Source organism: Aplidium turbinatum, chromosome 5 (genome assembly GCF_918807975.1).
Source record: "Aplidium turbinatum chromosome 5, kaAplTurb1.1, whole genome shotgun sequence".
Taxonomy (NCBI): Eukaryota; Metazoa; Chordata; class Ascidiacea; order Aplousobranchia; family Polyclinidae; genus Aplidium; species Aplidium turbinatum.
This window is the reverse complement of record NC_137476.1, coordinates 32,773,009-32,797,034: the sequence shown is the minus strand read 5'-3', so window position 1 is coordinate 32,797,034 and position 24,026 is coordinate 32,773,009. Positions and strand designations below refer to the sequence as shown.

General features: G+C 36.9%; 2 protein-coding genes across 2 annotated transcripts; both read right to left on the bottom strand.

Annotated features, from left to right (window-relative positions):
- Positions 1–423: 423 nt before the first annotated feature.
- On the bottom strand, positions 424–1,260 carry LOC145771148 (uncharacterized). The gene has a single exon (XM_082582886.1). It carries the CDS (start codon positions 1,258–1,260, stop codon positions 424–426), a length of 837 nt encoding a protein of 278 aa, XP_082439012.1.
- Positions 1,261–1,325: 65 nt separating this feature from the next.
- LOC145771147 (uncharacterized) lies at positions 1,326–22,542 on the bottom strand. The gene is made up of 9 exons (XM_082582885.1): positions 22,362–22,542; positions 21,664–21,774; positions 21,327–21,393; positions 20,698–20,818; positions 19,811–19,907; positions 18,421–18,517; positions 17,624–17,691; positions 1,522–4,172; positions 1,326–1,331 (listed from the first exon to the last, which is right to left on the bottom strand). The coding sequence occupies exons 1-9, from the start codon at positions 22,540–22,542 to the stop codon at positions 1,326–1,328; spliced, it is 3,399 nt and encodes a 1,132-aa protein (XP_082439011.1).
- Between the last annotated feature and the right edge of the window lie 1,484 nt (positions 22,543–24,026).

Below are 24,026 nucleotides of genomic sequence, written 5' to 3'. Positions count from 1 at the left end.
GTTACTTTGGTTACAGACCGGGTACTATTAAACTTTGGTTACAGACCGGGTACTATTAAAATTGCATACAATGCATGACATGACCTACATTGAAACCAACAAACTCATTTCAGTAAAGTAGGCTTTAATAAACTTAAAACGTGAATATCCTGCAATTGAAAACTAGCTTTAAAGAATGTTAACAGAAAGTATTAAATGACAAACTAAAACAAGACTCTACTTAAACTGCCGATTGCACTGCTACACTGTTAACTGAAAACTAGAGAATGAACCAACACGAAAGAAACCAAGAGAAGCCAAGCCAGGCAATCGGCAAACCCACACTGCGCTGTCGGCAAGAGAGATGTGGTGCGTCACGACACGCGCTACACCACATTCTCCCCAGCCAAATAAATTTCGAAAAGGACCAGACAAGATGTTGACTCAGAAGCCATATCTTTCTGGTGACTTTCGAATTCTAGTAGAACGTCTCAAGATAGGTGTACTGTTGTCGGTAAACCCTTCATTAGTTGATGTGATCGGGTTTGTAATATCACAAGTAGGCCTACTGCCTTCGCGAACGTCAGTAGTTAAATTCGAAGGATCGTCTGTTGACGGCGTGTTATAATCGTTTGTTAGTATGTTATGGATTTCAGGTTCATCCGGCACATTTAAGGTAAGATCCGTCGTTGTAGAAAGGCGTTCTTCTGCATCAACCTCAGTTTGAGGAGAGGGTGCCAAATCCGAGGTCGAAACAGTCGCCTCTCTTCCACTTTGATATCGTACACGAGCATAAGTAGGATTCGCATTGAGTAATATTACTGGATCACAGACAGGTTCACCTTTATTACGCACAAAGCGTCGCAATAAAACTGTTTTACCGGAGTCCAAAAGCCACGAAGGCATTGCCATGCCATACATGGCTCGTCGTGCAAATGAGAATAACCTCTCGTGGGGTGTTTGATTAGTCGCGACACATAGCAATGACCTAATAGAATGCAAAGCCTGTGGAAGGACTTTCTCCCAATCGTCCTCCAGAACATGGTGCGTTCTCAAAAGAAGTTTTATTGTTTTCCATACCGTTTGGTTTGTCCTTTCGCACTGTCCATTTCCTTGAGGATGGTAAGGTGATGAGCAACTAGTAGCTATTCCACGCGTAGAAAGAAAGTCTTTGATCTCTCGGCTAGTGAAAGCAGTTCCTCGATCGCTGTGGATGTAAGCAGGGAAACCAAACAGACAAAATAAGTTAGTTAAACAATCAATGACGGACTCGGAAGACATTCTTTTGCATGGAAACACAAATGGGTAGCGACTATATTCATCTACAATCACTAACAGGTAGGGCTTCAAACCTTTAACAGGACCCTTGAAATCAACATATAGTCGTTCCCATGGGTGCGTCGCTTTGATAAGAGTTCCTCTTGGTGGTTTGTAAAAACGTGGTTTGAGTTCAGCACAAGTTTGGCATTGGTTGCAGATTGCTTTAGTCTCTTCGCTGGTGTACGGCAAGTTGCGGGATCGAATAAAGTGATACAATCTAACATATCCTGGATGTCCAAGTGATTCATGTAAAGAAAGCAAGTCTTTTTCAGGGCTCAGAGTTGCAGACACTCTTGATAGTGCATCAGGGGCTATGTTTTCTTTTCCGGGCTTGTGACGGATTTCGTAATGAAACTGGCTTAGCTCTAGACGCCACAACAAAATTTTGTTATTTTTGATCTTCCCACGGTTGCGTCTATCAAACATATACGAGATCGATTGCTGATCGGTGACAAGTGAAAAGGTGCGACCCTTTAAAAAATGGGCCCATTTTCGAACGGCTTCAATGATTGCTGTAGCTTCTTTTTCGATAGCCGGATACTTCTGTTCGCAGTTACTGAGGGTGCGGGACATAAAAGCGACAGGGCGACCGCCTTGGGAGAGGATTGCGGCTATAGCGTAGTCAGAAGCGTCACTTTCGATGTCGAAACTTAGGTCATCACGAATAGTTCCCAGACTAGCAGCCGCCAACTCTTCCTTTAGTGTTTTAAATGAAATCAAAGCATTTTCGTCCAAAGGTATAACAGCCTTTAAGAGTGGACCAGCCTTCAATGAAAATCTTTCAATCCATTTGGCATAGTATGCAAACATACCACAAATTCTTTTCAATTCTTTCAGAGTTTTTGGTGGGGGCATTTCCAGCAGTGGTCGAAGTCGTTCAGCGTCTGGTTTCTTTTGGTTGTGCGAGATTTGGTAGCCAAGTAAATTGATTGTAGATTGTCTAATGTTCGATTTGTCTTTATTAAAAGTAAATCCACTCTTCTCTGCAGCATCAAGCAAGGCATTCAAGTTTTCATCATGTTCTTGTACAGTTTCCCCTGTAACGGTCAGATCATCTAAATAGGCGTAAACTTTCTTCAGATTGTATCTTTTGATGAAGTCATCCATAACTCTCTGAAAGGCAGCAACTCCATTTGTTACACCAAAAGGCAGTCTTTTGTATTGATACAAATGGCCGAGAGCTTCGAATGCTGTAAATGGTCTTTCTTCTTGCAAGAGGGAAACTTGGTGGTAAGCGGACCGCAGATCAAGAGAGCTGTAGATTTTATCTTTTGCAACCTTGTTGACAATGTCTTCAATTCGCGGAAGGGGATACGCATCCAAAAGTGTAAAACGGTTGACGGTCTGTGAATAATCGATCACAAGGCGGCATTTATGTTGATTCCGGACAACAAGCACCTGCGATCTCCACGGAGATCTTGAAGGTTCAATTATGTCTTCGGCTAATAGTCTTTCCACCTCCTTTTCAATATACGCGACGTCATCTTTTGAATAAGAACGGGAAGGGGCTGCAACAGGTTTATAATTAAGTTGCATGTATTGAAAAAGACTTGGTGGATCCACGCGAGCTGAGGTAAGTGCTACGAGCTTCGATGTTGCTGCGGAAATTACAAGCGGTTTTTCGGGGCCACAAAACTGAAAAGTGACTTTCTCGTGTTTTTGAAAGAAATTTTGGCCTAAAATCACATCAGCGCAAGAGTTTGGAATGACATCGAAACAAATCTTTGGATAACTTCTATCGAGGAGTTCAAGATGCAAACAAGCGCAGCCATCGGTCTTGACCAAGTGATGGGTCGACGCCATGGTCACAGTGTGAGGTTGTTTCGTAAGGTTTATCTTCAGCTTGTTTACCAATTTTCTATCAATGAAGTTATCCGAGGCACCTGAATCCAGCAAGGCTTTAACTGGATGTCCATTTACCAAAGCGTCCACCACTGTGCGATGTAGGCAGTTAGGAGCTCCAGCAAAATATAACGGGCCTCTGTGCCTGGAAGGCGTTGACGAGTAATTAAGAGAATCCGCGTTAGCAACTAGGTTTTCTGCAGCAGAAGCCAAAGATACTGATGAACTTTTACTGCGACAGACCTTGGAAAAATGCCCTAGTTTTCCACAATTGTAGCATTTCTGTTTGTGTGCTGGACAAGACCAACGGTCATGGAGTGGTCCGTTGCAAAAGTAACATGATTTTCTGGTTTGTACCTTGGACTTGGAAGTGGCTGCAGAAACGTCGTGATCCTTGTGCTCTGGACGCATGTTGTTACCTTCTCGCGCATAATTTGTCGTTGAGGCTATCGAAGTGTTTGCAGCTCTCCCCATGATGCAAGATTGTTGTTGTGCTCTTTCTATACTGTCGCTCAGTTCCGAAGCACGTTGAAGGTCTATGTTATTCTCTTCCAAAAGACGTTGGCGGATGACAGGAGACTGTAAGCCATTTATGAAAGAATCGCGAATAAGCTGCTCTTTATACGTTTGGGCAGAAACGTCGTCAAAAGTGCAGTCCTTAGAGAGTAATTTCAGCGCTCTAAGGTATTCCAAGACCGTTTCTCCACTGGCTTGCTTTCGGCTGATTAGTAAATGCCTGGCGTAGACATTGTTCTTCTTCTTTACGTATGTTCTCTTGAGAGTATCTACAATTGCATCATAGTCGTCAACTTCCTCGACATAGAGGTATACCTCTGGGGACAAGAAGCTACGTATTATTCTAGTTTTGTTGATATTAGGAGTTCCTTCCTGGCGAACCTCTTCAAGTGTAGCGATGTAGTCAGTGACAGTCTGAAACCAGAACTTGAAAATAGTAGGAGCGTCAGCGGAGTTAGGATCAACTGAAAGGTCTTTAGGACGAGGAATATGTCTGTCCATCTTTCTGATTCTTGCTTAAATAAGTTTATTAAATTGACATGACCTATATTGAAACCAACAAACTCATTTCAGTAAAGTAGGCTTTAATAAACTTAAAACGTGAATATCCTGCAATTGAAAACTAGCTTTAAAGAATGTTAACAGAAAGTATTAAATGACAAACTAAAACAAGACTCTACTTAAACTGCCGATTGCACTGCTACACTGTTAACTGAAAACTAGAGAATGAACCAACACGAAAGAAACCAAGAGAAGCCAAGCCAGGCAATCGGCAAACCCACACTGCGCTGTCGGCAAGAGAGATGTGGTGCGTGACGACACGCGCTACACCACAATGCATAATCAGAATGAATCAGAATCACAATCATAATACAAAATGATGTTGAAAACGAAATTTAATCTCTCTCAATAATAATTCAAATATTTTCAAATAGGTTATAGCAGTGGAGGGCTTTTGAACATGAATTGAATATTTACTGACAAGGCAAGTTGTTTGCGTAAGAAAATAGCATTGTGACGTAAATCACTTTTATGATAATTATTGAAGGGAATTCATTGGCCAACAACAATAATCGGCCATTCACCACAAAAGACAATGATAATGATGCGTCGGGGAGCAATTGTGCCGTTGAACGTCGTGGAGCGTGGTAGTATGGTGCTTGTTCTAATTCAAACTTGAACGGAGAATACATCAATGGAGGGCGTACGAGTGGTTATAAAGGTATTAATTGGTATCATTGGAAGGGAGACAGCTATTCGATGAAAAAGGCAGAAATGAAGATCCAGCGAATTTGATTCAATTCAAAGAACAAATTTGTTAATCTCCACAAATCTGCCAAAAAAAAAGAGTTTAAAGTTTTCTTTAAGTGTTTTTCTAATTCTGAACTTTGTGATACATGTGGCCCAAAAAGCATTTTTGGTGCAATGTAAACGGCGTTAAAATCATCCACGACTCCGCATCGCATGGTCATTGATATGTATATTATCATTGTAACATTAATTAACAATCGACTTTACATTACCATCATGCAACATTGCATTACCATCATGCAACGATATATTTTCTCCATCAAAGTGGTGGAAACCTTGATCCACTAAATGATCTACTTTCAAATAAAGTTTGGGTCATTCGGCCGTTTAAGCCGCGACACTTTTGATTTTCGCTTCAAAAACAATAACGTATGTATTTTTATAGAGTTGATGAGTGTGAATTCAATGCAGCTATTTTTTTCTGCTGACTGCCAGTCCAGGGAGGTAGATGAGTTGGCTTACCTCCGTGGACTGAATGGCTGGAACGCTTGAGGTGGTTGCATAAACATTTGTCGCGATGAACTTATGACGTCACAATAATTTCTGACAAAGTGTGGCCCACGGTCCATCCGGTTATAAGTATCTAGCTGGACAATGCGGCAAGTTGACACACCCCTGTTTTATACTATTTGCTGTCAAATCAATAAACAGTTTAAGTGTTAATTTAAACGTGACCTGTATTCAAAGCCTTTTAAAAATTTTGTGACCCATTGATTTAAATACTGAGGAACAAATGGTTGTACATATTCGCTGAAATTTTTTTTTGTGTGTATAAACAATTGCATGCAATAACGCAATTTTGTTGTTTTCTGGTTTCGCAGTTAGCTCGTAGGTTTTACATAAAAAAGCATCGCAATTACAAACAAGTAGGCCTAACAGGCCTAGATACTAGTTTTTTGAGAGAGACAGCAGTGGAAGTATCTTGATTGTTATCAAAGGCATTCGATTGGGTTAAACTGTTTACAGTGTTTAACCCTGTTATTTATAATAGATATATTAGTAGCTTCTTGCAGAAAATTAGATTTTGCTTAATTTTTTTAAATATCAAAGTGTTATATCCTAATACTGAGGATCAAGTATTTTAAAAGCTCTGGTTAAAACTGTCAGCACAATTTCGTGATATGATGCGGACATGTTAGTTGATTTAAATGTTGTTATTCTGAAATATAGTAAACCCGAACAGCCACTTATTCTTTTTCAAGTATTAACCAAATTGAGTTAAAGTGGTGTCTTAGCTTGTGTTGGTAAAAATCGTGATCAGATCAACTGGTTGTCGAGTTTTGTTGCAGTAACAAATGAGAAAATTGCAGCTGTTTTGAAGGAATGTAGTGGTAAAGTGTTGCATTTATGCACGAGCATTTCAAACCGCATTAGCCTCTTTGTTCATTTAGTTTAACCACATGCACTTTTGATGCATCTGATCGTTCTGCGTTGAAAAACGGCTAAAAAAATATTTTGATTGAGATATTTCTGCGATTGCTATTAAGTCTTTATTTAGCGCAAGCATATGATCCTAATGTAAACTTATCCCAGCTTGATACAATTTTGGTAAAGAGGTTACTTTCTTCAGCCACAGACATATACAACCAAGCAACCACACGGCATTTAACATAATGTTAAATGCAGTGTGGTTGCTTGGTTGTATATGTCTGTATCCCAGCTTGATTTTGTAAAATTCAAAACAAAACATTTTCTTCATTGCTTTTCGTTTGTGCACAATTCTTAGAAAAAAAAAAAATTAAAAAATGCAAGAAAAAGTTACAATATAAATCTCTTGAACATGACTTAAAACAAGTGTAGCTTGTTTAGGAAACTGTTTGAAGCTACAAAAAATTAAAACAAGGTGCTAAAATCCACCCTAGTTATTGGTGTACAGGGCCGGATAAATGCGGAGGCTGACGGAGTAACAGCCCTGCAAGTCCAAAACATAGACTCATCGATAAAAATTACTAAGAGGAACTGACGTGATATTAGATTAATTAAGGGATGTGAGGATTTGTTAAGTCATAAAGATCCCGATCGAACAAAAATGGAAGATGCCATACTCGAGTTTCACTTTTGTTTGTGACCATCAGTGTGGATGGGAATTGTGGACTTCACTGACTTGAGTGGGAATTTGACCTATGTCATATTAAACTACAAGAAAACTATTGGACTGAGAGCCCCGGAAATCTAGGAATTTTAATCCTTTTTTTTAACATTAATTCAGGATATCATTTTATTTAAATAGCGGGATTTCAAGCATTTGTTTATAAACGAGTCGAGATAATGTTGCTTTATTTAAGAGTTTATTTTCATTTTGGAAAAAACTTTACCGGCAAGTTATGTAATGTATTGTAATGTGGCAAACAGCCTAATACTGAGGTCCGCCCCGATAGCTCAACTGGTTGGGGAGTGACTTTGTGAACAAAGAAGCTTCAAGACCAAGTGGCGCCTCTCGGGGTGTGCGCTTGAGCAACGCATTTCAATGACTGATCTCCATGTAGCGGCACCTAATGAATGGAATGATTCCCCGGAAATAACACTTGGACAATCGGAAAATTTCACTCTGTCAATATCGATAACCGGTCGTGCGTCAAAAACCTCTACAAGTATGAAACTTCCATCAGCTATCAAGGGTTTGTCAGTCCGAAGACAATGATTCAAAACCAACCAACCAAATAGACTACAGTTTTATCATAAAACTTAGATGTAGTGTCGAATCGAAACTGAACCATTGAAGACAAAGACATAAAAGCGAATCAAAATCAAACTTTTCTCGATTCATGGCCGCTTTTAAGCGCAGTTATTTACTTAAAATTTTAATCATGTAATTTCAAGTCGACTTCTAACGTAAAAGTTTTAAACTGAACCACACCCATTCCAGTGAGATTTATTCAGCTGACGCAGAGTTACTTGCGGAATGAGGCTGAAAAAATGCATTAAGCTGGATAATGTCTAAACAGGACTTGGAGCGAACCGTAGTCTATATTAGCGCGCTTGCTAAACCTCAAACTGGAGCGAAGTAAATGTGTTAACAGGATTTAAACCTAAACCGGTGGAAAACCGCTAAAGCTGATGCATAGTTGAACCGTTGTCAACTGTAATTCGACTTTTTAGCATAAAGTTTGTAAAAATGGGTTTCCACTGCACAAGTCCTCTCACGACTAGTCACAACAAAATTACAATGTTGAAATATGACTTTCTAATTGTTGGTTAACTATGTTTTAGTCATTCCCAACGTGTCTTCAATGCACAGTATGCACAATTCGTTTAGTAGGCCTAGTTGACAGTTGTTATCAAGAACAGTACCGGCTGTGTAGCTAAATGCAGACCTTTTTAATAGTTTAATCCAATGATTCTCATACTGTCCGTCGCAACGCCATTGTGCGTCGTTTCAAATTTTAAGTGGCGTCCAATATTATCAATTGATATCAAAGAATAAATAGAAGAGTTGTGTTAAATGATGTCACTTTGAAACAATTTGACGATTTAGATGCAGGAATAATATTTCCTTCTTTTCCTTAATAAGTCGTCAGATAAGCGATATGCACGACTATTGAATGTGCGTTGCATTTTGCAGATCATAGAAGTTTGTTGTTTTTTTTGAACGATGATGTTGCTTTTCTTGAGCATTTTGTTATAGAATATAAGCCTACACCTGCTATAGCTGTATAAAAAGCGGCAGAATTAAAAAAAATCAACATTTGATAACAGTCTACACTCAATAGTAGCTACTCTTTAAAATTTCTCTTGCTAAAACAACGCTCAAAATACTTTCTTTGTTGTCTAATTTATGCAAAGTAAGATCTTCTGTCGTGGCTGTGATTAAAACGAATATCGATTAGAATTGAATTTCAAATGAATATGTGAGAAGCAGTCTCGTAACTTTTAATTAGAACTGATACAGTGATACACTTTATTACAGCTAAGGAAGCTTGCACATCACATCTCTTCAGTGTGCTTTGCTGTTGCAAAGTAACACTTGTTAAGATGTGAGTTTCAAAAAGTTCATTTTTAATGCGTCACAAGACCAAAAATACTTTCAAGAAAAAAATTACGTAATTAAATTAAGTAAAATCTTATGGTTTTTGTTTGGAAGTGTTTACGTAATTTAACGTGGAAAGTAACTGCTCACACATCATTGGCCAATCTTTAAACTATTGTGTGTCTTTTTTATATTTTTATATTTTTCCTTGCCTTCAATCGCACTGCAGTATATAACCTTGTGAAATTTTATTTTGTACGTATGTTATTCGCTCTGAGGATGCGCATTGTCATGGTGCGCGAAACGTCAGTGAAGCAATAAACCATCCTGTTTATTGTTGCTTTTACTTTCAATTTCATCAGATGAACGTTGCAACTAGTGCTAGAAATCCATAGGAACAAGTAACTTCAGGTGTGGCCTCGACAACTTGCAAACAAATAATCACAACAACCACGACCAAGAACGCTTTTATTATTTTCATCTTTCTTGGAGATCCAGTAGCAATATTAGGAATGACGTAAAATTTAATAAAACAGCTTTTTGTACTAATTAACAATAATAGTAATAACAGTTTACTTCATACATGCTCATTGCTCATACATGTAAATACAAACGGCCTGTTTTAACCTGATGCTGCGGGTTCACTGTGGTTGTAAGCAGGGCTGTGGAGTTGGGTGAAAAATATACGACCCCGACTCCTCTGTTTATAACGGGCCGACTCTGACTTCAGTGTTGCCTGATTTCAGAGGGTTGCCATATTTTTCTAAATATGTATTGTTTTTCATTTTTTTAAAATTAATTTCATTAAATTTGTAATCAAAGTTTCAAACGGAGACTTTTTAAAAAATTAACAAGAACCAATACTTATATTTTGGGGTAAAGGTTTAGACCAGGGTTACTCAACTAATCTTAACCAGGGTCCAGATTGACAAGTTGAATATTTTAGCGGTCCGGTGAATAAGTTATTTCACACGCAACCAAGAAAGTTGAATTATCTGTACAAAACCACTTTTTTAAGTAAAATGTAACTCGAATTGGATTTCTGAGAAAGTGTTGGGGAGTCTGGGAGTCGAAGCCCCCTAGCAACTATAGGATAATCACAGTAAAAATTGCTTCCTCCCAGTAGAAATCTGTTTAAAGAAGCCCTGAAACGCGGCAAGGAGGTTATTCTTCCAAAAGCTCAAGGTCCACCATCAATACCCAGAAGGTCCGGATTCGGACCGCGGTCCGCCAGTTGAGTAGCCCTGATTTAGACACAATACAGAAAACAAGAAACAATATTTAAAAAAAATTATGGCAAACCGTTTTTTTAACGACTCCGACTCCGGATACGCCACAATTTCACCGACTTCACGACTCTGACTCCACAGCCCTGGTAGTAACAGGTTCCAGGCAAAAACAAATGGTTTATATCTAGGCTACATTGTGAAGTAAACAACAATCATGCTGCTAAAAAGAAAACTCAATCTATAGCGACATAATACTTTTTGCTTGCTCATAAAAGGAACGAAATATTTGACACGAACTGGATTGTAGCAATGATTCTAATCTACAGTGTTTATTTTAGTTTTTGATCTCTTCAATATTTTGGTCTGATTAGTTTTCCCTTGAACCCGTTTTTTGTCATGTTGAAAAACCACCCACAATTGCTTTTGTTACAAAAACTATATTGACAGTTTTACTGCTTCGAACATTTCTCAGAATTAAGCTATTTGCGTTTTTGCAATGGTAATAGTAAAGTTTCATAGCTCATGGAAATTTCTATTTTCGCAACTTGCCACAACACGGTTTTCTATTGCACAGAAAACAACGTAAATTACATCGGAATATCAAATGGTTTTATTGGTAGCAGAAAAACTTGTAAAATAAATGTTTTGCAGTCCTATTGATTTTTCAACAAAACTGTTTGATTGTTGAATTGAATACTTGAGTTGCAGAATTGCTTAAGTTCAAAATACAACTTTTGAGGTAAAGGAAATTAAAGTTCTTTCGTCGCTGTTTATCCCTTTATTCTATGCAGTAATAAAATTAAGTCGTTTTTTTTTTTAAATTAAATGTCGGGCAAGGACAAGCACTGACCATCAAACAACATGTTGATGTTGTGGATAACTTAATTTCCACAAAGTGTGACTTAAGTAGTTCTACAACTCTGGTATTCTATTAAGAAAAAGTCCTATTGGAAAATCTAAATTGCGTTATACAGACTTGTTTTAATTTTTTCTCAAATTGGCAACAACATATTTGGCATGACCAGATATAGCATGTTCCAAACTGCTAATATCTATGCTCAATTATTGGGACTCATATTTGTGTGGGAGAGGTTTTGGAGGCAGAAGAATAGGTAGAAGCATGAAAGTAGAAAATAAAAGTGAACAAACCATTTTTTCCTTCAATAAATGACTGCTATTTGACTATATCATGTCAGTCCAGCCCTCTAACTCTATAGTTACATCGACGTCGAGATACAGAAACCTAATTGGTTTAATGAAAGGTGACTTCATAATCACACCCGAGTACCAACAGGACTCAACATCAATAAAACTGTTTGATTCTTCATGGCTACTAAACATCTGATGAAACAAGTTTCTAGGTTTTTTATAATATGAATTCAGTCGTAACATTAACAAAAAATGTTATTAATAAATAAACCTACTGCACTGAGGAGGCCGGAAGGCCGAAGCGGTGTACTGTCTGCAGTTATGAATAAGTAGATGTAACGACAGGATATCCCTGCAACGGAAAGGAACTCGCCATTCTACTCTCGTTAATGCTAAAAGCTTGGTATTATAAAAACCTTGCCTTTTCATTTCCCGAGGCTTCGTAGCTGAGTATGAGGCTACCTTTACCTTAATTACATATTACTCCTTGCAAAAACAAAGCTCTGATCAACCAGTTACTATAAACATTCTCAAATGGCCTTCCTGATTTGTCACATTTTGATTACAGCTACTGCTAGTGTTTGAATGACATTTTCAGAGATGTTTTTACTTTTTGCTGTCTTCTAATGATATAAAAGCTTTTTGTTGCCTTGGGGAAGCAGTAGAAAATGAGAAAAAGTAAGTTGAAAAACGCTGAATCAGACTGTCATTGAAAAATGAACAGTCTGACTAAAATCTTTGAAATCAAATGTTCTTTGTTTTTCAACATCTGAGGATGTTAAATCTATTGTGTCATCTGGGGAATACAGTAAAGAAAGCGTAAAAATATAGTTTTTAGAAAAATTCATTTAAACATTCGCCAAAGGTTAGCAAAATCTGAAAATTTTTGCAAAGTGTGACAAATCCGGCCGTATCTTTAGGTAGCCATGCTATAAACATTCTCAAATGGCCTTCATTTACAAAGCTTAACGAAAGCTGCAGTATCCCTGTTGAACATAAAAGAGGCTGTGACGATATAGGTCAAAGTAACTTAAATTCTGGTAAACACCCAATGATCTCAACAGCACCAGCATGGGTTATTTGCTTAAATGTTTTATGTTTCTTATGTGCAAAGAGTGCAAATAAACATTGCCATTGATATAGATTTACTTACTTACAAACAATAACCATGAATTAGAAAAAAACACAAGAAATTCAGTATTTTCTTCCGCAAACTGCTTTTCTCGCCTGCCATGTGTTTCTCAACAACACACCCTGGGGGTTGAATACCGTGACCCGACAGTTTATCGAAAGACAATTTATCGAACGACAGGTCATCGAACGACAGTTTATCGAAAGACAGTTTATCGAACGACAATTCATCGAAACGACAGTTTATCGAAACGACATTTCATCGAAACGACAGTTCATCGAACGACAGTTCATCGAAACGACAGTTCATCGAACGACAATTCATCGAAGGGGCTAGGGGCTAGAGGCTAGGAGTTAGGGGCTAGGGGCTAGAGGTTAAGAGTTAAGGTTAGAATTAGGGGTTAGTGGTTGGGAGTTGGAGTTTAAGGGTTAGGGGTAGGGGTTAAGGGTAGGGTTAGGGGTTGGGGGTTAAGGGGTAGGGTTAAGGTTAGGGGTTAAGGTTAGGGGTTAGTGGTTAGGAGTTAGTGGTTAGGAGTTAGTGGTTAGGAGTTAGGGGTTGGGGGTTAAGGGTTAGGGGTAGGGTTACGGTTAGGGGTTAGGTGTTAGTGGTCAGTGGTTAGGGGTTGGGAGTTAGGGGTTGGGGGTTAGGGGTTAGGGTTAGGTTTTAGGTTAGGGGTTAGGTTTTCGATTAACTGTTGTTCCAGGCCCCTAGCCAGCAGGGAGCCAGGGAGGCCCCGCCCCTCCCTAAAAACAAATTCGCCTCCCCCTGGCAAAATCCAAACATTTAAGAGCAACAGCTACATTTATAATGATTTTGCCCTTTTAAATTTTTTCGGCCCTCCTTAAAAAACGTTGGCCCCCCTTGCTCTGCGGTCTGGCTACGGCCCTGTGTCGTTCGATAAATTGTCGTTCGATAAACTGTCGTTCGATAAACTGTCGTTTCGATAAACTGTCGTTTCGATAAACTGTCGTTCGATGAACTGTCGTTCGATAAACTGTCGTTTCGATAAACTGTCGTTCGATAAACTGTCGTTCGATGAACTATCGTTCGATAAACTGTCGTAGTACCGTTGAATACAATCGTTGCTTGAGTGTTATGTTTCATCGTTTGAAGAGTTGTGTTTTACTGGGTTCTGCGGACAAAGAATAATCGTTGAGGCCAATGCGTTTTTGCAAGGAAATTTAGATTTATATACTGTATGACAAAATAAAACTTTTTTTCACACAACTTATTGCTCCTCTCCATATCTTTTGTCTTCTCGTATAAACCTAACTTCTTCTTCTGACCTAACTAATACCTAACACCTACAGCAAGACATCATTTGTGAATTCTTTTTTAGAGAGATCTGAAAATTGAATAAAAGAAAGGCCAATGTGCAATATGAATTAAATATTTTATTTATTTGTTTGACTACAGATTGGTTTCTTTTGCAGAGATGCCACAAAAACAATTCTATTTTTATGCAGATGTTTCTCACGCTCACAATATCTTCTGTTGAGATGTTCCTCATTTCATTTATATCTAACAACAAAGCTAAACTGCAATGTGTATAGCTTGAACTAAAATGCTGAACATATCACGATCATAATGTATTTCTGACAATTTATGCATGCACGTTTCTTGGGAGATGTAACTTAATATGCTTATTCTGATTATGTTTTCATGTTAAAGCGATTGCTGGCTTGACAGGTTTACAATGTTAGCTTGAATAAATTTAATCGTTTAATTTTTTGATGATTGTTGGAGCACGGGCCCTTTGATCATAGAGCAAGCAAAGGAAGCATGTGATAAAAGAGTAACTAATATTTAAGTTATAAAATTACTTTATGATGAACGAATATGATAAGTACCATGAACCTCCTACTTGTCACAGATTAATGATTTCACAGATTATTGATAGTACGGCACAAGCTCTTCAATAAATGTTGTTTTATCGCTTTGGTGTTATACTTTCTGCTTTTTTAATTGTGTAATATATTTTATAAATACAGTTTTTTGTGATTAAAAAAACGAAGTACAAAGCCCCCGAAAGTACATAAAAACATGGAAGCTTTGTTTTCAAATATATACAGAAAAGATAGGCTACGAAATGTTGATAGCAATACTAACCAAAATCAGCAATAAAAGCAAATTTATGTCGTATCTTTTGTTTGTGAATTTACGGAAAATGAAGTTTTTTATTGAAGCATCAAATTAATTGGATCTTCATTTCTGCCTTTTTCATCGAATAGCTTTCTGCCTTCCAATGATACCAATTGATACCTTTATTACCACTCGTACGCCCTCCATCGATGTATTCTCCATTTAAGTCTGAACGATGACAATCGCCAAACCACCACGCACCAGGATAATTCACTGCACAATTGTTCACCCACGCATCATTATCGTTGTCTTTTGTGGTGAATGGCCGATTATTGTGGTAGGCCAATGAATCACCTTCAACGATAAGAATAAAAATAGTTTGAAATCAAAAGGAAATTATTTTTAATTTTTATTAACTAATCATTAAATAAGAATTAATTTTTATTTCATCAAATTTCTTTCTTTCCAATAATACCAATAGATTCTTTTCCAAGCACTCGTACGCCCTCCATCGACGTAATCTCCATTTAAACTTAAATAAAAGCAATGACTAAAAACTTTCAATAAAAGCATGACTAAAACCACAACGCTTCATAATACTCCACAGCAGAATTGCTCGCCCACACACAAATTGTCAATTATTATTTTGGCCTTTTATCGAATTACCTTTAATTGTAGGAATTAAATGGTTTGAAATCAGAATGAATTTAGCTTGAACACACTAATTACTGTAATATTTGTTAATGAGTTTAAACATTTGCTAACAAAATTCATGTTTGCAAAAATCATGTTTAAGAATGTTTCAAATAATATAATATCATGTTTTCTGGAAGGATTTTGTTCTTGTTATGTCTCATTTGTATATTACTATTGGTAACTAACATAAACGTATATAACAGTATGCATTTTTTTTAACTAAATGAAAGCATTTTATTTTAAACGTAACCATAATTAATACTTATTATGTTGTTCTTCTTTACATATATTTTTATTTGGTAGTCTAAAATTTTTGTGCAGTCGTTGCTTGTTTGGTTGGCCAAAACAGATCAGCCAATCACTAAATAGCTGTAAGCTATACTAGCAACCTTTTTCTAATAGTTGAAAAGATGGAATAGTTTAAAAAAAGCAAGCATGTACTGTACCACCTTATTTATACTGTAGTTTGTAAGTTATCTCTTGCAAATAGCACGCAGTCAACATGATAAAAATTTGTGACAGGTGGACTTTAAGCAAACATTTGTGACTGGTGACAGCAATCATGAATGTTGTCACTATGGTGAACCGATCTGTACGTTTACAATTTATGACTGAAGACAATTTTAACAAACTTGTTTCACTTTTGGCTGTAAATATAATTTTGTTTGAGAAAAAAACATTCAGCCGTTTTACCCCGGCTTAGAGGGAAGCCAGTTATTTGATCTTTAATTAAAAATGTTTTTATCAACAGTCAACACCAGTAAATCACATTTACTCAGTCAGCTTGTGGAAGGAAACCTTACCACAGTTGTTTAACGCCGAAAACATAAATGTTTTTAACCTTTTGGAAAGATATACACAATACTGTAATACAAAAATACCCTATGACTAGTTTTGCCTCTCACTACTCTAGATACTTTATTTGGTATAAATAGCTTACTTAGTCATAGACCTATGCAGTTTTAAAAACATCGTAAATTTAAATACAATTGAGCACGACTAAAATCAAATCAAACTTGACCTGGTGTTGGGCCATTATTGCTTCAATTTCGGTGAAAACTTTCAAACAATAAACAAAAAAACTCTCCATAAAATAACTGTACTAAAACAGACAAAACAATAACGCTGAAACAAAGCGATGTTTAGGTGGTTTTAAGTAATTTCTGAAATAGCCTACTTTTGTTTGCAACACACACTTTCCACATCTTATTTCAATCACTAAAAAACATTTTGTCCACTTGTAAATTTTTTCAAAGTTTTCATAACACAACTTTCCATAGAATTTACTTATGCAGCTATTAAGCGTCAATAAAATTATAAAATGCAACCACCAGTGACCATAACTATAAATAGTTTCAAATCCTTGTTTCAAGCTGCCATTAGGTCTAGTAATAATAATTGTATTATTTTTGATTTGCAAATTTTTAAAGTGTCTATGATCATTTTACACGTAAACAGGTTTTTTTTAAGGTTTGGTTTGGGTGTCCGGTAAGTAGTTTTAAGAGACCGCAATTGTTTCATTTAAATACCAAAAAATAGCCATATTTGCTTAAACGAATTATTAAACGCACAGCTTAAACGCACAGCTTAAATGATTGTGACAGCGACCAAACAGCCTGCCCAACACGGCCGCTAAACAAGTTTGCAGCACAATCAAACAAAGTGTGCTTGTTGGCTTCTGCTGGTTATGTTTCCACACGTAAAAACTGATCATTATGCGCCATAAATCAGAAATAAACATTGACGAGTATCGAAGGTGCACTTCTTTTGTGAATAACTCTTTGATTCAGCTGTTAGCTGTACCTCCACTTATTCTTTTTTCCGGACGTGAACTATTGATCGTAGGCTATATTCGTATTATCGACAAGACACAGCGAGAAACAACCATTACTTTTCTACTGTAGTTGCAAGTCCAAATTTTGCGACACTGCTGGAGAAATTTGAGGGACCGTTTCGGTCCCCCAAGACACCTTAAAAAAACACTGCACGCAAAAGATGATTATATCTATAGCCTAGGGTGGAAAAGCAGGGGGTGGAAAAAAGAGACCACCCCTAGGGGTATAAATTTATACACTTTGCACTTAACAATGTAAACTTGGAGATAGTCTTGATTTGTTGCATTCTACAGACTTTTAAAGATTTTGCCAACGTTTGGCAACTGTTTGCATGAAATTGTCTAAAAACGATATTTTAACGTTTTTTTTACTATCTTTCTAAGGTGACAAATTGAATTTTAACATCACCAGGCTTTGAAAAAGAATGACAATTTGATTAAAAAAAATTTAGTGACAATTTAATCAGACAGGAGTAGTAGCGGTAATCAAAATATGCAAAATGCAACAAATCAGGTCTCACCTCCACGTAGCCATGACACGTTTCTTCAAATAAACAACAACTCACCTGCTGTTCCACTATTACTTCCGATATTCAATCGATAGTTTGTGCTGGCATCTCCTACAATTATGGTACTGAGAAAGTAAGAAGAGTGTCACTGTATAGTTCTACTACCAAAAATTTGACAATGCAATAAAATTTAGTCTTGTTTTGGAATTGCAAGTTGAACGCTTCAAGTTCATTGAAATTATTATTATATCAGACGTAATGGCATACGAGGAACATCAACAAGTGTAAAAAAGTTCAAGTGATGTGTCATATGTGTGTGTATTGGCGATAGACAAGTTCTGATGGCTTTCCATTTTTACGATTACAGTCTCATGTTATCTCTTAAATGTAGCGTGTCCAAAACTAAACTTCGACTTCTTGCCAACTGATATAAAAAAATTCAGGCTAAGTTAATACAGGAACATGATTTATGGAGCGGTTTTAATATTGTTGGTACAAACATTTCAGTCGTAACGTCAGGCGCCAATGATGTACACATTTTACAGTGTAGCTTACACCGTATTTACGCATGTACGCCAAACATTCAGATTGCACTGAAAAGAGCATTGTATATCTAACCACAACGTAATATTACGCGCTGTATGAACAAATAAGTGTACAACACTGGCAACACATATGTTATCGCCGTATATCTACGTTATGCACGGCAGTCAACGTGTGAATACTAATATTTCATCAAATATAGTCCTTCGATAAAATACCGAACTGTGACATTTTGTAAAATAAAAACTTCATCCAAAGTTATATAGAATAGCCATGCAACATTGTAATTTTTGAACCAGGTTTTTGATTACCTGTACTCAGCATATGCAATGTTTCCTTCCCAGTCTTCAAGATCAATGCGAAGTTTATATGAACCAAAACTGGTAATGGCATGGAGATTATCCAAGCCTAATGAAAAAAAAAGCTAGAAAAAATTGTGCTGTAGCTAAATTTATTTATTGTGATGCTGGAATTTAAACTCAAAGTAAACCATTTCTAGAAATTTTGTGTATTGCGATTTTCATTCATTTTTTTCACTTTTGCACTTACAAGATCATAAGTGATAAAATATTCTTGACTAGCCTACTTCGTGTACGATGTAAGCTAAGTACCGTATTCGATTAGTGCTATAAGTGTCACAATTTTTAGGTTTTGATATTGAAAGTTTTAGTCTGCAATTCTTTTGAATTTTGTTGAGATTGTGCTGTGACATAACTTGCTTTAATAATAATAATATAATAATAATAATGTTAGTTTTTATATAGCGCTGTATCCAACGCAGAATGCATTGCTCCTCAGCGCTTTACAAAGCAGACAGTGTCAATGCAGCCGTATAGAGGCGCAACTGAGTACATTATTACCCGAATCCACTCCATTGCTCAGTGCCAAGCAGGAATTAGATTCAGTACCATTTTTAAAAAGTCTTTGGTATGACCCGACAAGGTATCGAACCCATGCCTACCGATTCAGAGGCGGGCGCACTAACCACTAAGCCACCGAGCCGGTTTACTAGGATTTGATATGCATTTTCATGCATTGCGAATACGTTTTTTCTTTTACAAAATGATTTCTGCTCAATACAACCACAAAGCCTCGTAGGCCTACCTATGGTGTGAGTAAACCTTAAAACGGAAAAACTACATCTTGAGATCTTCTTCTTGCGTTTGAGGCCGCCACAGATCACATTGTTACATCCAGGCGCAGCAGCCAATGGATTGTATATTCATCGAGCGTTGTTTGGTCCACATGTCTATCTTGTGGTCGGTATACAGGACATTGATAGATAATGTGGTGTGCAGTTTGAAAATCTGAGCCACACGCACAAGATGGTGAATCGGCGAGGCCCCACTGGAACATGTTGCTACTAAAACGGCCCATTCCAGTCCACATGCGATTGAGCTTCACCCATTCCTTCCGGGGTACTTCTGCTCCAGGTGGGGTGTTGGTATTGGGAAGGACTGTGAATTGGGTTGGTTTCGCAACTTCTCTCCATTCACGGTTCCAAACTTCGGAAATGTGGAAGTTCGATTTGCGCATAGCAGCAGCATGTCGGGAGAACGGGCGTCGAGATTTCAAGCGCTGGGGCTATAGACTTGTATTTTGAGATTAACGTGTAACTCGTGACAAAGTCGGGTGTAGTGGTATCCGTCTAGAACTCTGAGCGTTGTGCAAAAAAACAAAGAAAAAAGTCGGGCGACCTACCAAGCCAAAATTCACCACTTTTGTTTCCAAATCCAGCTTGATATTCAGACCAACCCAAATAAAAATCAACTTCTCCTGAGTTTCTTCTTTGAAACACCTGGAACAGTGGAGATGTGAACACTTAAACTGTGCATTTTATTTCATTTAAAATGCTTAACAACAATAGGAGTGTATTGTTTAAGCAAAGTCATACAAAACTAATTATGAAATAAATATTCAATTATTTTTTTTCTGTTTCAAGACAATAATGCTTCTATCTATGTTTTGAAAAAACCTGGGAATAGGGATTAGAAACGTCTAGCAAATGCTTTTAAAGGAAGAAAGTAAAAACGTGACGCAATTGAATCAGAAAAACCACACAGTAAACAAAAAATACAAATTTCTTGTTCAAAGGTGGATTATTACTTTAGAATGGCGAGCTTCAAATTGTATCAGTTGAATTTCTTAATTGCTTCTGGATGATTTTAAATTGTTATCTTGAAACATTATAGTAAGCACTTTGAACCAACCTGAAAGCAAATCTATACGCAATACATCACAATGTACATATGTCGCACCCAAAAAAAGAACCTTTTACTGCCTCATCACATTTGAAACAAACAGTTAATTTAGAAAAAAATTAATGGACAAATTGAAGATTAAGGAGACAAACTTATTGCATAGGATAATTTTGGAATTATTCATCAAGAATGGGATGCAAAAATTTAGCTTTTGCCTCTTACCCAAAGCCTATCTCATGCGATCCTAGATGCCTAGATCAAAATTAAGTTTCCTACTCTTTTTGTAGACTCATACAAAAGCTACTGAACATGAAATACGTGTCTGAAATGTAAAGCAAAGAAAGTAAAATCGAAGAAAAGATGCAATTGGGTTAAAGTTTTATTTACCAACCAGCTTCCTTCATCAGATTCTAAATCGCAGTACACATCTAAAAACTTTCCTTTCACTAAAATTGTGTAGACTCCATTAGCTGTGTGTCCTTGCTTGGCTACATCATTGCAGTCATGTCTTTGAAAGGAAGTCGCTTTTATTTAAAAACAACATAATTAGACTCATAAATAATAATTAAGTTTTGAGCAAACAACACGTTTGAACTAAATTGAGTTAACCATGTAGTTAACTTGTTTAGCCCTTAAGTTATATTCATTTTGAAAAACCAAGATTAGGGAAGTGGTAATAGGGAATGTCCGATGACCCTGATGTTTCTTCGGTTAAATATGATCTGAAATGGTCACCATTTTTCAATGGCACAAGTTGAATTTCCAAAATGAATGGAAACTGATGCACCCCAGTGCAAATCATATTCCGAATCCGTGTGTTCTTCTTGCTTGTTATTGCATGATTCTAATTTTTAAGCTTAAAGACCAAATTGGTGTCGGAAAAAATATTTTCGTGTAAGGATTGAAACTTTTACATCTGTACATGCTGTACAGTTTTAACACGTACTGTTTTAACACGTACTGCTTTAACACGTAACAATTAACTCAAATGAGTGTTTTTATTTTATACGATGTACCTTTTGGCCTGTTTTTCTGACTGGACGTTTTGTAGTTCTGCATTTATTTTTTTCCATTTGTTTTGTGCTGATAATGCAAGTTACAAGAAAAATTAGCTCTTATTACCATTAACGGTCAACTGATTGTTATGGTAGTTCTAGGAATCTAGGTATATTCATTACTTTTTCGAAATTTTCTTTGGTATAAAGCGATTACCTTGATTGAGCTCGTTGTTCATATATAACTAAAGGTTTAGACGGAATATCAGCTAAATGCGGTTATCTATAGAAAATATCGTTAACACAAAATTCCCTACCGGTTAATTGACTGGTATGATAGTTCTGATGTTAACAAAACCTGCATAATTTTCTACTTTCCGCTCCAGCGCAAGTAACTTGTTTTGCAACCTCTCCAACCCAGCACTGGTGTCATCAGCTTGTCCTCTTTCACCTTTCATACCTTGGTCACCTGCATTAGAAAAAAAAGTTTGATGTGTTACAAGTGAAGTGACAGATCCAGTCCCTATGCAACACAAACCATCATGATGACTTTCCAATTTCCTTTGCAGAGCAACAAACTTCTTGTACATGCCCAAGCTGAGAGTAGAACTTACTGATGCGTGTACATACTTGTACTTAGCTTAGGTACATAATGGATCAGATCACAAAACCTAAGCATGAAGCAACTTTGTTTCCTATTTGACGTTTTAGTTGAAATACGAATAGGCTAGCTCAAACAATCTCTACAAGAATAAATTTTAAAGGATCTTTTAAGAATCTGAATATGTTCATGTAATTGATAAAATTCCAAGGCAGGAACTTGTCAAGCAGATCAGTCTTTTCATTGAATAAGCGTCTACACTCTACAGACGTTAAACCAATGTAAAAACGAACTGGTTTTCTGGCTTAAAATGGATGTCATGAATATGAAGCTGCAAGCCAGCCCAAGTAAATACCTCATTTTACATCTAATAAGATGCACCAATGCATGCATTTATTGAGAAATGACAAACTGATACCTTAGTAAGCTCAGTCAAAGGAAGAAAATAAACCTACCTTTCAAGCCTGGTAAGCCCATTGGACCCTTCTTGCCAGAGGGCCCTGACAATACCCTTTCATCTCCACAATTGTCGTCCGGTCTAACTCCACAGGAACAAGTCACTTCTCGCGTAGCCTTGACAACCAGCCAACAAATGGTCAAGATGTTCACGGTGATGAACAATTTTAATGTTTTCATGTTTTTTGGAAATCCAATGGCAGTGAAGAGAATGTTAGTATAATTATTAAAACAGATTTTTTTTAACAATAACAATATCTTTGCTTTGAACCCTTTGTAATATCACAGTGTTTGCTGATTCAATGTAAAAGACAACAGGAAGCAGCAAAGAAGCATATAGTTATCGAGTATGCAACTCTTTTCTATTTTGACGTTTTTTTTTTACTGTTTTGTCAAGACGCAATTGCGTGCTTTGGAGCGGTATCGAACTGACGTTCTTTCGAACTTCGTGCAGGAGATCGATTTTATTAGCATCGCAAAAGAAATCATAGTCATCAATTGCGAAAGAAACGAACTTGACTATAAAATTTACAATAACCGTTTTACACACGCACCAAGATAGGTGAGATATCGATTAATTTCAATCTAATTCTTAGAAGATAAACTAAACTTTCACTCGTAGCTTAATAAGCTTTTTAGCCTTTAATATTCCTTTTCATACTAAAATAATTTAATTAATGAAGAATGTTGCTGAAATGCATTTTATTCGAAAAACACATTCAAATATAAGAATCGGTGCATTTAACAGTCTGTGCGAAGATTGTGATTTTTTTGATTCAACAACTCATGAATGTGGTGGAAGAGTATTGGAAAGAGCACAGCGAATATCTGTTTTGTTTTCATTTGCAAGACTTGATAAACCTGATTCGCATAGATAAGTGGAATCAAACGGAAGGATATTTCGAATAGCTTTCCTCTGCCACTTTGGGATAAGAATTACACATTAATAGCCAAAACCCAGTGAATGATTTTTCTCTGAATAAGTCCCTTGGGCGAGAATCTGTTTTGAGTTCTAAAAATTTATCCTGCAATTTATTGGGAAGTTTTTTTCATCAACAATGTAAATGAATTTCGTATTAAATCAAGCTCATCGTCATAAATTTCAGGAAAATATCGTATGAATTCCAATTCTAATGCTGCTAGATGTTGCAAAATCAATTCTTTTTCCAACTCTGGAAGAACTAACTTGTTCTTTGCTGTGAACAACCAGCACCGATGATAATTCTTTAAACATGGCAACATGTTCAATTGTTCATTCTAATTTTTAATTCTCTTTCAATTGCCAAGCTTTCTGGTGAAAGCTTCCAAAGCATCTTTAAATGCTGAGGGGTATGCTACTGGCATCTGCTCCTGGAAGGGCCACCCAAGCCAGGCTGGTCGAAAGGTAGAAGCCAGACAAAACGTCGTACCCCGCGACCAGGACAGCAGAGCCTTCTAGTACCTTAAGAAAATCTCCTAATGACATCAATATGTCAATGGCTCATAGATACAGATAAGCCGTGTTGATGTGCAATCTGCTTTAAACGGAGATGGCGATTGAATATATACCATATATTGGTGTTATTCCCTTGCAGTTTCAGATTTAGTTTATACAATGGACCAAACATATCAACCAAATAAGCAAGAAATCTAATCCATCTGTCATCACTCAGCAATCAAACAAA

Coding starts and splice junctions, on each gene's coding strand:
- LOC145771148 (XM_082582886.1), bottom strand. CDS start 1,260: ATGTCTTCCGAGTCCGTCATTGATTGTTTAACTAACTTATTTTGTCTG.
- LOC145771147 (XM_082582885.1), bottom strand. CDS start 22,542: ATGAAAACATTAAAATTGTTCATCACCGTGAACATCTTGACCATTTGT. Junction 19,908..20,697: donor CTGATGAAGGAAGCTGGTTG/GTAAATAAAACT, acceptor CCACTGTTCCAG/GTGTTTCAAAGAAGAAACTC. Junction 4,173..17,623: donor AAGTAATAGTGGAACAGCAG/GTGAGTTGTTGT, acceptor AACTTATTTAAG/CAAGAATCAGAAAGATGGAC.